At 43.2% G+C, this 13,972-nt stretch overlaps 1 protein-coding gene across 1 annotated transcript in view; it reads left to right on the plus strand.

The window, feature by feature from the left end:
• The window catches only part of LOC132820918 (cilia- and flagella-associated protein 47-like), a 491,537-nt gene that overhangs the window by 146,645 nt on the left and 330,920 nt on the right, over nt 1-13,972 (plus strand). The window contains 1 exon segment of the mRNA XM_060833275.1: nt 11,151-11,349. Coding sequence (XP_060689258.1) covers nt 11,151-11,349 — 199 coding nt within the window.

Genomic DNA, 13,972 nt, shown 5'->3' on the forward strand with positions numbered 1-13,972 from the left:
TTCCCCTCAGTCTTCTAAACTCTAATGAATACAATCCCAGGATCCTCAGCCATTCATCGTATGTTAGGTCTACCATTCTAGGGGTCATCCGTGAGAGTCTCTGCTGGACACAGTAATCCAAATGGGGCCTAACCAGAGCTTTATAAAGTCTCAGTAGCACATCACTGCTTATGCATTTCAACCCTCTTGAGATAAATGACAACAGTACATTTGCTTTCTTAACCTCGGACTCAATCTGCAAATCAATTTTTAGAGAATCCTGTACTAGCACTCCCAGATCCCTTGGTACTTTGGCTTTATGAATTTTCTCACCGGTTAGAAAATAATCCATGCCAGTGTTCTTTTTCCCCAAAGTGCAGGACCTTGCATTTACTCACATTGAATTTCATCTGTCTAAATCTTTCTGCAGTCTCCCCATTTCTTCAGTACTACCCGTCTGTCCACCTTACTTCATATCATCGGCAAACTTTGCCAGCATGCCCCTCAGTCCCTTCATCCAGGTCATTAATATGCAAAGTGAACATCTGCAGCTCCAACACTGAACCCTGCGGTACACCACTTGTCACCGGCTGCCATTCCGAAAAAGAACCTTTTATCCCAACTCTCTGCCTTCTGTCAGACAGCCAATCCTCAATCCATACCAGTAGCTCACCTCGAACACCATGGGCCCTCACCTTGCTCAGCAGCCTCCCGTGAGGCACCTTATCAAAGGCCTTTTGGAAGTTTAGGTGGATAACATCCACTGGGTTTCCCTGGTCTAACATACTTGTTACATCTTCAAAGAATTCTATCAGGTTTGTCAGGCATGACCCCCCCCACTTACTAAATCCATGTTGACTTATTCTAATCCAACCTCCACTTCTAAGAATTTAGAGACCCCATCCTTGATGACAATTTCTAGAATTTTACTTACAACTGAGGTTAGGCTAATTGGCCTATAATTTTCCATCTCTTGTCTTAATTTTTTCTTGAACAAGGGGGTTACAACAGGGATTTTCCAATCATCTGGGACTTTCCCCGACTCCAGTGATTTTTGAAAGATTACAACCAATGCCTCTACTATTTCTTCAGCCACCTCCCTCAAAACTCTAGGAAATAGCCCATCTGGGCCTGAAAATTTATCAGTTTTTAGACCTTTTATCTTTTCAAGTACTTTCTCTTTTGCAATGGCTACCATACTCAACTCTGCCCCTTGACCCTCCTTAATTGTTGGTATATTACTCATTTCTTCCACTGTGAAGACTGACACAAAATATTTATTATGCTCTTCAGCTATTTCCTTATCTCCCATCACTAGCCTTCCTGCATTAATTTGGAACAGCCCAATCTCTACTTTTGTCTCTCATTTGGTTCTTATGTACTGAAAGAAACTTTTACTAATCATTTCTAATATTACCGGCTAGCTTACCTTTATATTTGATCCTCTCCTTCCGTATTTCTCTTTGTTATCCTCTGTTTGTTTTTGCAGTCTTCCCAATCTTCTGATTTCCCACTGCTCTTGGCCACTTTATCAGCTCTCTCTTTTTCTATGATTAATTTCCTGACTTCCTTTGTCAGCCATGGTTGTCTAATTCCACATACGAACCACCTTCAGTGTGAAAACGTTGCCACTCAGGTGCACTTTAAATCACAAGATACACATGTCACCAGGCAGAGTACTCATTAAACCAAAAACAAATCTTCTGACTTCTATGGATCCCTTATTGCTGAAGATTCACTTCTGCTAGATTGCCCTGGTGTGCTCAGGGTCCAGGAAAGAAATGCACTTGGATCTTAATTACATCAGCTACTGCTTTTGAGTGCTATTCATTTCAACTGTTCACATCAGGAGGTGAAAGTGGTGAAACATTTTACAGAAAAGTGATAGGATGGGTGGCATTGTAATTAGTTCAATTTTAATTGCACATCAATCAGTTTTCACTGCTCATAATGTTGTGGAAAGATCACCCGATACTCTGAGAAAATTACCAGGACGTGCAGAAAATCCTTCATGAAGATAAACTTCTATTTGCAAACAAAAGCTATGGCAATCAGAAAATGTCTTTCTGCACATTCTTGCGGTCTCTCCAGTTTATACTTTTCTAGTTCCCACGCTTATCTGGTATCATTAGCATAACCAATCATACTAGCTTGCTTTGTCTTTCTAAACTAATCACCTTCTGCCACACTGCTCTGCTACTTTACACTTAACCTATCACATTACACCACCATTGCCTTTAGCATTAGCTCATCTATCACGTGATTTAACTAGCCTATCATAGTGTGCTACCATTTTCTGTTGAGTCCAGCTATTGCTCATCTGAAATGCGATCCAATGCATGCATTACTCCACTAAGTTAATTACATAACTGCTAAATTAATTTCCATATATTCCATATTCCCCACTTTGAGACATACCGGTCTCACACAGAGCAGGAATACAATGAGGCTGGACGTACAAAGGCCAAGTCGTTAGTTGTAGCCCTGAAAGCAGGCAAAAACAATTTCCTGGGGACCAGTTCTCAAAGGATTCTCCCTCCATTCCTGGAGTCACTGGGCCAAAAACCTGTCACACAGTAGCTAGAACAGGAAAAAGGTCCCAAGGACCCCACACAATCTAAGGGAGCATGCAACACAATGTGATTGAGGCATCTTCGTCTGGACAAGGCTTTAGCACTTCAGCAGACAGCAGACCATAATAATAGAGCATTGGAACACTAGCAGAAGAAGGAGTTGGTCCAGAGTATGCTGGAATGACAGTGAATTACTGCACAGTAAGACACACTAAAAAAGACTTAATAGAAGGTATAGCACAGCAAAAAAACAAATACAATGATAATCAGCATGATACCCGCAACAATCCCAATCTTGGCAAACCAAGCCCCCCATCCACCTGAAATACTATCCAACAGCCAAAACAACTGATAGCCAGACCCTGCATTCTACTTCAGCTCCTTGTTCAGATTCCTTAGCTTATCCATCACCTTAGTAAATTATCCTTCTGGGCTAATATTATTGGGTCTGAAGGTACAGCAATGTTCCCCAAACATAACACAGACACCACCTTTCTCATCCAACAGCCAGTCGAAGGCCTGGATATTTTGCCATGCCATTTTGCTGGTTGCATCCAACTTTGTGGGTGGCACGGTGGCACAGTGGTTAGCACTGCTGCCTCACAGCACCAGAGACCCAGGTTCAATTCCCATCTCACGCGACTGACTGTGTGGAGTTTGCATGTTCTCCCCGTGTCTGTGTGGGTTTCCTCCAGCTGCTCTGGTTTCCTCCCACAGTCCAAAGATGTGCGGGTCAGATAAATTGGCCATGCTAAATTGCCCGTAGTGTTAGGTAAGGGATAATGTAGGGGTATGGGTGGGTTGCGCTTCGGCGGGTCGGTGTGGCCTTGTAGGGCCGAAGGGCCTGTTTCCACACTGTAAGTAATCTAATCTAATGTTCCCCTAATGCTGCAAAAACACCATAGGTGTAATTAATAAACCTCTGCTGGTTGTAATAGATGTAATTAATCCATTCAGCATTTTTGCTAACACCAAGGGCAGGGATAAGTGCTTCCCAGCCCACGACAATTTCATTTTAGGCCTTGAGCTTGTTGGGGATGCCCCTTGGCTTACTTACATCAATGTGTATTGCTGGATCAGAGACATATCCCTGTCTAGGGTGGTGCAAAGTCAGTTGTGATAGGGCGTCAAACCAGGCCTGTGGTAACACAACAATCTCATGGAGGAGCATCACATGGGTGCAGACACCATCCCAGCCAGAGGGAAGGGTCAGACACAGCCTCCCTTCCAGTCCACACAGCACCAGGTATCTGCTAAGGGAATGTGCTGAGAATTCATAATGAACTCATGATGAAGAGCACTGGCACCAAAGGTTGTGTCAGTCTCAATGTCACAAGGGCCTTCAAAGTGGCCTACTGGAACAGACCCATTCCATCTGAAACATTCAAAGCTCAAACCTTTACGCACCACGAAATCAGCTATGGAGAACGTCTGGTTATTTTTACTGGTACCATAACCAAGGAGTACCATAACTACAACACTGCTGAAGTTGCTGGCTCCCTGACTCATCCAGTCAATATAATGTGGAGGCAACAGAAAGGGCAAGAGGGATGTAAAGATAACGGTGAGTGATTCAGATCAAATGTCCGACAGGGTCGTTGTCATTGCCATCGGGAGCAAGTGGAAGAATTATAGGGCACAGGAATAATGAAGTATGACGGTTTTGACTTAGTGCACAGGAAGCAGTCCTGTTTAATCAGCATCACTGCCATGTAATTTACCCATTGGTACCAATGATTGCTCCGGGCAGACAACTATGCTAAAGATTGGGCTCCACACTCCTTACTCCTTTATACTTTTTGGCTAGGCTTTACAGGGCATTGACACTATCAAGCAAGATCTGCCAGGTCTGCCAAATTGATGGTCCCCAAGTCTGACAGGAGTAGAAAGGTTCAGGACTGGGGAGGGGGCATTAGTAGCTTCCTTCAACCTGTCCCCAGTCATATAATAAGGAGAAAATTCACCTTCCACAGACCCAATTCTGATAGTCCCAGAAACACCAGTGTCGCCGAAGCCCTCACTCACTGATTGCTCAAAGTCACATGAAGACACTCCATCACGTCCTGTTTGGTCACCGCTGCCCCTTCCTCACCCTCACTCAGCTCAGCTCTGGGGTCTATCTGCGTCTGCCAGAAAGCTCTGGTGCAGTGATTGAGATGATACTTCCCCCACATGAATGGTAATGACGATGCTTTGGTTACAATGAAGAGTCCCTTTCTTCTCAACTCGTACCGTTTTCTCTGGAAGACTCTTACATGCACCTGATCTCTGGGTTTAATAGGCCCCTTTTCTTTGCCAGACACCAGCTTCCACATTTTTCCTGTATGTGGACAGATTCATGTATCATCGTTAGCTGTTGCATGTACTGCTTGAGTATGAGCTCCAGTTGTTCCAAGCTAGGTCCTTCATACAGATCCTTCCACCTGGCATGGGTCTACCGGTAAGCATTTCATGCGGCGTCATGTTTGTCATACAGTTAGTCTGCATAGGGTAGCTCATTAGTGCTAGTGCCAGTGCATCGACCCAGTTAAGGTTGGTACTTGTGCAAATTTTATTCAAGTTGGCTTTTAACATTCCATTAATCCATTCCACCATACCTTGTGACTGGGGATGATACAAACAACCAAATCTTTGCTTGATCCTCAAAGTCTGCAGCACCAACTTAACCACTCTTTGGATAAAAGCAGACACATTGTCTGAACTGATCTCTGCTGGTATGCCAAACCTTGGAATAACTTCATTTGTTAAGAGTTCCACTACTGTGCCTGTCCCTGAGCCTTTGGATGGAGCTGCATCTACCCATCTACTAAACCTGTTATTACCATCAACATATATCTCTTCCTTCTCACTGTCTTTATTGTAGCTATATAGTTGATTACCAAATGGTTAAATGGTCCCTCAGGTACTGGTACGTGTCCTCAAGGGGTCGTTATTCTCTTTCTGATATTAGTTTGAGTACATATATTGCACTGAGGCCTGCAAGTAAGGTGACCAGAATCCGTCCTTCTTTATCCTCCTCAGTACTTCACCTCTAGCACAGTGATCCAACCCATGTGTGTCTGAGATGGGAATAGTCAACAGAGTGGTAGGTGCCACTCACAAACCTTCCTCTGTGCTCCACAGGGCTTCCCTTTGTCTCCACAGTAGTGTTCAGCTCAGGCCACCTTACCTTGCATCTCAATGATATCTGCTATTGTAGGCTCCGGGTGTGCACCTGGGGCACAATGACAGCTGAAGTGCATACAGAGGCCATTCTGGCCGCTTTATCTGCTGCCTGATTACCCTCGCCCACCATATCACTGCCTTTCTTGTGTGCTTGGCACATTATAACAACAAGCACTTTTGGCTTCATTAATGCAGTCGTCGACCCTACAATCTGTTGGCAATGTTGTATGGATCTCCGTTGCTCTTCCTGAAGCCCCTTTGCTTCTAGACCACCCCGAATAGATGGCAGACCCCATGATCATAAGCTGAATCAGTATAGATATCCGCCTTCTCACCTTCCATCAACTCACATGCTGCTGTTCGTGCCTTAAGCTCAGCTAGCTATGCTGAACAAGGTTGTGGACAGGCCTCCAATATAACTGTCCTAAACTGAGACTCCTCCTGTTGGACTACTGCAAATCCCGCATGATTCCCATCATAGTCTTTAAAGCATGAGCCATCTACGAATAGTACCTTCTTGTCCTCATCAGGCAGCAGCTCAGGCTGTAAATCAGCCCACAATTGAGCAAAAGTGGCGAGTTGACTACACAATCATGGAGTTCTCCCTCATGTTCTAATGGGACATAGTCTGCTAAGTTCCTTGTAGCGCATTTCTGTGTAGTTATGTCTGGAAATGTCAATAATATCTGATATGCTATTATTCTGGCAGATGTCAATACAAATTGCCATTTTTCAAACAATTCTGCTACCTAATGGCATGTGTACATGATCACAGGATAGCCCATCGTTAAGGAGGATGCCTTCTCATATGCAAAATGAGCCCCCGCTGGCCCCTGGTAACAAGGTGGATATCCCTGAGCCACTTCATCCAATCTGATGCTGTAATACGCAATAGGTTGCTTAGTTCTCCCTATGCCCATCTCTTGTGCAAGTACTGCGGCAGCATAACCTTCCAGTCTATTTGACACAAAGATTTTCATAGTTCGGCAGGGCCAACTGCAATGCCTGCTTAACGGTGTTGAAAGCTGATGCAGCATCCACCTTCCACTGCAGTGCACTCTTCAGACTTGCATGTCCTGCCTCCTTCATTGTTTTCCTCATGGCAGCCGTAATTTCGGCGTATTCCCCAATCCAGTCTGAACTAAATCCTGCCATCCCCAACACACTATTTCTGACCCTCTCTGAGTCTGCCTTCTCACCATACCCTTTCGCTCCCCCACCTCTTTGTCCCTGTCCTTGGGAACCTCCATTCTGTTTAGGCTGTTGTTTAATTTTATTTTGCCCTTGGTATGGTATCTGTGGACAAGTTCCCCCAAAAACGTTTGTTATCGGAATGGGGTTATCCAGCCCTTGCCAGGTGGTATGAGAGGGTCTCCTTGGACCGGCAATTTGTGCACTTCAGTAGCGCCTATTAACTCAGTTGTCACTGGCAGCATACTTTTGCCTTTCTCTCTCTCTCTTTTTAAGATCCTTGAGCTGCATTTTCTTTGCACCTCCTCCTGTTGATCAGCCTGCCTCTTATTGTCTTTCTAGTATCTTTCGATTGCATGGACTACATGATCTCTGAATTCCTGGTGGGCCATTGACATTAGACCCGCTTCCTCCTCTACCTTAGATTTGACTTGAGGGGGCTTTGCCTAGCAGTCCAGAACATTGCAGTCAACAGTTGGCTACCTCCCACATCTTGTTCTGTTTCAAGCCTCCATCTTTTTAGCTGGTTTTCTAGAGAGGCTGCTGGGTTTTCTATATCTCGCAGCAGATCCCCTCTCAAAGCTTTGGGATCAATCTTAGGTGGATAACTGTCTCTAAGGGCCTGCCATACCCTTTGTCTTACTTGATCAAACCCAGCACCATCAACCATCGGATTGTCCACCACATGCTTCAGGCAGGCTCAGTCCATTATCTCTCTTAACATTAGGGAGCCCCACCATCTCTATTAGCAGTGCCTTCAAATCCCCCATAGCCAACAACCGTCCTGTGCTTTTGTCTTCAAAGGCTGTAACCCACTTTGCTGCTCCCTCAGTAAGCTGGGCAACATATTTTTCAGCCCTTCCAGATCCTGGGTTCCCCAACAAATGTATTGCGGCTGTCTCCCCCCTTTTATAAGCAATGGCAGCATCTTCCCCCATGGGGGCTTCTTTCTCTTATTGAAATTGCTACATTGTGATTCCTCATCGGATTCCAAATCTGACTCTACTTCTATTTCCTCCCATTCTTTTCCTACTTGTTCTGCTTGGGCCCGTCTTCTGCCTGTGTAACTGCATCCTCAGCTCCCTTCCCGTTATCACTCTCCATTTGTCTGCACTCAACATTCTTGCAGTTGTTTAGATTTGCCTCATAGTCTCTTTGTGATCTCAACATGCGTAACATCTGAATTTCATCTCACAATCTTTTTTTTCTGTTGTGTAGCTTCTATTCCTTCTTGCCTCCTCTCCTGTTCTGCCTCTCTTTTCATTCTTAATATATTCAGCTCTGGGTCACCTTCCCCCCAATCCAATTCTCCCTCTATCTCTACCGTTCCCCTTAATACAGGACAGTGTGTCGCATTGTCTTTGCCTGAATAGGGAGGGTTTTTTTCTAATTCTTTTAAGTCTGGATATATGGATGTTTTTTCTTGCTGAGCCTCTGTTCCCAAAGGCTGTTTGTTCTGCTGTGAGCATGTGGAGATTTTTCCTTCCAGAGCCTTTGTTTGTTCTGCTCTCTGGCATCTCTCCTTATTGTAACTGGTGCCTGATAGGCTTTGCTCAGCTCTTCTCTCTCAATCCTAAAAAGTTTTACTATCTCGGCCTCCTGTTCCCTTTTCCGTGTCCTCTTTTAAGATTTATCTTTGGGTCTGTGGTTCTTAATTAACCCTTCCATTTCATCACACATATTTATATCAAAGGTTACTTCTTTTGGCCATTTACTTAGTAATTCGTTAGTTCTTTTTTCCCCCCATTTTTCAGAATTTTTTAATGATATAATTCCTTGCTACTGGGAGTTTCTTACTCAATATTTCAACTGCAGTCCCTTTGTCCATAGTTAAAATTACATCAGTCAGTCTAATTATCACACAGTCCTTTTTTTAAAACTCAACAGTCTAGTGGCACTTTGAAAAATTTGGCTATTTTCTGCGATTTTACTTTTAATCGTCTGTTACCAATTTGCTGGCTTTCAATTTCATTCGGAATCAATAATACTAATGATAAAACAAACTTTCCTTACCTGTTCTGCCCACACAGACACCTGCTCTTTCCAGGGCGGTATCCACAGAACTTTCTATCCTGCCAATACAGACCCCGAATTTCCGAAGGTGGTAGCTGCAAGGTTTTCTATCCTGCCTGTTCAGACCCCTTAATTTTCTAGGGCAGTATCCACAGTGACTTACCTACACCACATAGAATTCTATATCCGTCAATCTCTTTGTTCTACACCTACTCACCCCACTGCGCAGTTTTCCTGAATATTCCTCTGCGACTCACCAAACTTTAATTTACCATCTGCCTTATGGTTATTTGGATCGGAGAGACCCTTCAGCAGTCTTACTGCACTTCTGCGTCCCCAAGGACCTCCCTTTCTTGACAGAATATAGTCTGAATTAGTAGAAAAACGCTTACCTTTATTTTGTTGGTGCCCAGCCCTTATTCTGCCAGTCTCAGGAGTATACTCTGTGGTCTGGGAAGTGCCCTATGGCTGCTGCCTCTTTTCAGAGGGGGGTTCTCTTTCCGATCCTGCTCGCAGAAACAAATTTGTGGGAAAAGATCACCCGATACTCTGAGAAAATTACCAGGACACACAGAAAATCCTTCATGAAGTTAAAATTTTACTTGCAAACAAAAGCTGTGACAGTCAGAAAACGTCTCCCTGTCTACCCACACATTCTTGGGGCCTCTCCAGTTTATACTTTTCCCATTCCCGTGCTTATCTTGCATCATTAACGGAACACATCATACTAGCTTGCTTTGCCTTTTTAAAGTAATCATCTCCTGCCACAGTGCGTTGTTACTTTTCACTAAACCTGTCACATTACACCACCATCGTCTTTAGCACTGACTCATCTATCACGTGATTTAACTAGTTTATCATAGTGTGTAAACATTATCTGTTACATGAGTCCAGCTATTGCTTATCCCTAACATGATCCTATTCATGCATTACCCCACCAAGTTAACTACATAATGGCCAAATTAGCTTACACATATTCCAAAATAGCAGAGTGAAGGTTTCATTTTGGTACTTTGGGCTGTTTTAACATAAAACAAAGAACTGAAGATGCTGGCAGTCTGAAACAAGAAAAAGAAATTGCTGGAAAAACTCAGCAGGTCTGGCAGCATCTGTGAAGAGAAAGCAAAGCCAACACTTTGAGTCCAGTGATGTTTCTTCAGAACATTTAAAATGACATTGATCAGATTTAAAAGGACTCTGCATATTTACCACTGGATGTTTAATTTAAGATTTCTTTACTGAGGAGAATAAGAGGTATAGTTAGTAAGTTTGCAGATGACACCAAAATTTGAGGTGTAGTGGACAGCGAAGAGGGTTACCTCAGATTACAATGGGATCTTGATCAGATGGGGCAATGGGCTGAGAAGTGGCAGATGGAGTTTAATTCAAATAAATGCGAGGTGCTGCATTTTGGGAAAGCAAATCTTAGCAGGAGTTATACACTTAATGGTAAGGTCCTAGGGATTGTTGCTGAATAAAGAGACCTTGGAGTGCAGATTCATAGCTCCTTGAAAGTGGAGTTGCAGGTGGATAGGATAGTGAAGAAGGTGTTTGGTATGCTTTCCTTTGTTGGTCAGAGTATTGAGTACAGGAGTTAGGAGGTCATGTTGTGGCTGTACGGGACATTGGTTAGGCCACTGTTGGAATATTGCATGCAATTCTGGTCTCCTTTCGATCGGAAAGATGTTGTGAAACTTGAAAGGGTTCAGAAAAGATTTACAAGGATGTTGCCAGGGTTGGAGGATTTGAGGAAAGGCTGAACAGGCTGGGGCTGTTTTCCCTGGAACGTCTGAGGCTGAGGGGTGACCTTATAGAGGTTTATAAAATTGAGGGGCATTGATAGGGTAAATAGAAAAAGTCTTTTCCCTGGGGTGGGGGTGTCTAGAACTAGAGGGCATAGGTTAAGGGTGAGAGGCGAAAGATATGAAAAAGACCTAAGGGGCAGCTTTTTCACGCAGAGGGTGGTGCGTGTGTGGAATGAGCTGCCATAGGAAGTGGTGGAGGCTGGTACAATTGCAACATTTAAAAGGCATTTGGATGGGTATATGAATAGGAAGGGTTTGAAAGGATATGGGCTGGGTGCTGGCATGTGGGACTAGATTGGGTTGGGATATCTGGTCGGCATGGGCGGGTTAGACGAAGGGTCTGTTTCCATGCTGTACAGCTCTATGACTCTATGACTCTGTGAATGAATGCTGTTGTAGTAAATAAATTTGACATATTTTTCAGGTTACGGTTCTCTCTCGATTGACACTAAAGGATATCAACAACATTTTAAGTGATCAGAAACACTCAGAAAATATCCCTAGGATAAATATTGAGCCCAGTTCCAGCAATATATATTCCACTGGTGAACTTGTCCTGCTGACCTGGCTCAACCATCATTATGAAACAAAAAGATGTGCGGTGTGGGAATGTTGCCAGAAAGGTGAATGTAAAATGTTCGACTTTTATCTACTTTGGTGGAATTTAGGACGTTAAGACAGTCAATATAGATTGCCAATTAATGTCATTATCTGTACAGTCGGTTCTGCTAGAATGTGTTTTTTTCAACGCGAATTGGCTTTATCGTGATTGAAGAATTTAGACCATTACTTGCAGAATGTGAAATTTCCTGATTTGTATTGGTTATAGCATGATTCCGGCTCCATTACTTTAAATGGCGTGGCTATTTCAAGATTTTCTTCTAACACAAGATCACACAAAAACGGAACAATCATGTTATATCAGAACTGACTATACAGATAAACTAGTACCTATCAGATTTTCTTCAGTTAATCAGTTAATCTAATCAGTTAAAATGTGGAATTTTGGGATTCAGATATAGCCCATTCTTTTGCAAGTTCATTCATATGTCTTTTGTATGTTGGATTCTGTTTTGACAGACAACACATTACAGGGGACAGATTGCATCATTATTGATTATCATTGAATCTGTGGTTAAAACCTTTTTTTTCTAGTGCAGAGCATTAAGTCATTGATCATTTTATTTAGGGCTAGATTCAGGATGAGTCCTGTTTTGAAAAAAGATGGATGTTACTAAGCTAACAGGAAAACAATGCCTAGAGCGGAGATTACATACCATATTTACATGTCTCTTATATCTTATAACTTAAAAATCCTGAAGAAAGTTTATCAGAAGTTTCTAAAGACCCCGTTTTGCTTTGTCTCTGAAATAACTCCAGAAGCTGGTATCCTGTCAACAAGCCATCCTTTGTTTACACGTGCACAGCACATGGACACTGACCCAGCTAGCTCAGAGCCAGTCCCTAGACTGAGGAGAATCCCTGATAATCCTGTTTATATCTGTCAGCAAGGACTTTGTAACTGAACCAGGTTAGCGGGGAACTCAATGACATCCTCTTGGCTAACCTCGCTCCAATCACAGCAGTCTTGTTGATTAAATTTCAAAGGTGAGATTGATTCGGTCTTTTCCCTGAGCTCCTATTTAATGAGAGTCTGCTGAAAGTCATGGGTTGGAAGTCTCTTTCATATGCCCAGAAAATCTTTAACATTATAAGAATGAGACTTATTCTGTGATATTCTTGTGATTTGAAGTATGCTGATAACCAAAGGCAAACGGTTTAAGTGACTTTATGTAGTGCAGGAAGGGAACAACCCCTTGCATCTGACCAAAGTCCAGGCAAAAGTAAGACAGGAGCGTCCAACAAATGATGGTGATAGTGTTACAGGCCTATTTCTGGGTTCTTTCAGACACAAAAACAGAAGTTGCTGGAAAAGCTTAGCAGGTCTGGCAGCATCTGTGAAGCAAAGTCAGAGTTAACATTTCTGGTCCAGTGACCCTCCCTCAAAAGTTTTGAGGAGTTCAAAGTTCGTGAGAAGATTTGTAGCTCGGGTGCTCGTTGTTGTGGTTCTGTTCGCCGAGCTGGAATTTGTGCTGCAGACATTTCGTCCCCTGTCTAGGTGACATCCTCAGTGCTTGGGAGCCTTCTGTGAAGCGCTTCTATGATGTTTCCTCCGGCATTTATAGACCACTATAAATGCCGGAGGAAACATCACAGAAGCGCTTCACAGAAGGCTCCCAAGCACTGAGGATGTCACCTAGACAGGGGACGAAATGTCTGCAGCACAAATTCCCAGCACGGCGAACAGAACCACAACGGTTTTGAGGGAGGGTCACCGGTCCCAAACCACTAGCTTTGATTTCTCTTTACAGATGCTGACAAACCTGCTGAGCTTTTCCAGCAATTTCTGTTTTTGTTTCTGATTTACAACATCTACCGTCCTTTCAGTTCTTGCAGATACTTTGACAGAAGTCTTAGCCACCAGTAAAACAGCCTGTGAGCAATGAAGACAGGAGATGACCCTTTGGCTCACACATTCCACCCCACACAGCTGCAGCTCCTTGTGTCTCCTAAGAAATACACTGTCCCCCTCCTTCCTAAAGTCTTGTATTCTCCTGGGAAATGCAATGGTAGTGATATCAGCTAATTAGGAGAAACAAAGAAGAAAATACCTTGTTAAATCCCTGAGGAACCACTCTGGTCATAATTCATATTCTGTTGTAACACTTAGCTTTTACATGGGGTGATTGCTAGATCAGCCGGGAGTAGTTTTGCTTGAGAAATTCAACAAGTCGATGTACGTTGCAAGAACCAGCAGTCTATTTCACAGATCCACTGCTGTCTGTGAAAAAAGCAACAATCTAATATTTAAACTAGCTCAGGTCTTTTGTCACTTGAAATTGTGATCTTAGATCCTGTTTAATCTATAAAATTGATATAAACTGTTCACAAATGCACATACTAATCCCCGCATCATCTTATAACAAATCAAATTGCTGCAGTCTGTGCATCACTAAACTGGCGAACATTTACTCTTTGAGCCTATCTTGGCCATGAAGTTGGGTTGGACAATTAATTGTGTGGTTCTCCTCCACATTGATTTGAAAACTTCACTGTCAATCCCTGTAAGAGAAACTACAACTGAACACTGTATTCCAACTGAGGTATTGTCAAAGCTCCATCATTCTTGATTCCACTGAAACCTTCATAAAACTGTTTACTCCATGTTTGCCTGCATGATCTGTA

The sequence above is a fragment of the Hemiscyllium ocellatum genome, chromosome 12 (assembly GCF_020745735.1).
Source record: "Hemiscyllium ocellatum isolate sHemOce1 chromosome 12, sHemOce1.pat.X.cur, whole genome shotgun sequence".
Taxonomy (NCBI): Eukaryota; Metazoa; Chordata; class Chondrichthyes; order Orectolobiformes; family Hemiscylliidae; genus Hemiscyllium; species Hemiscyllium ocellatum.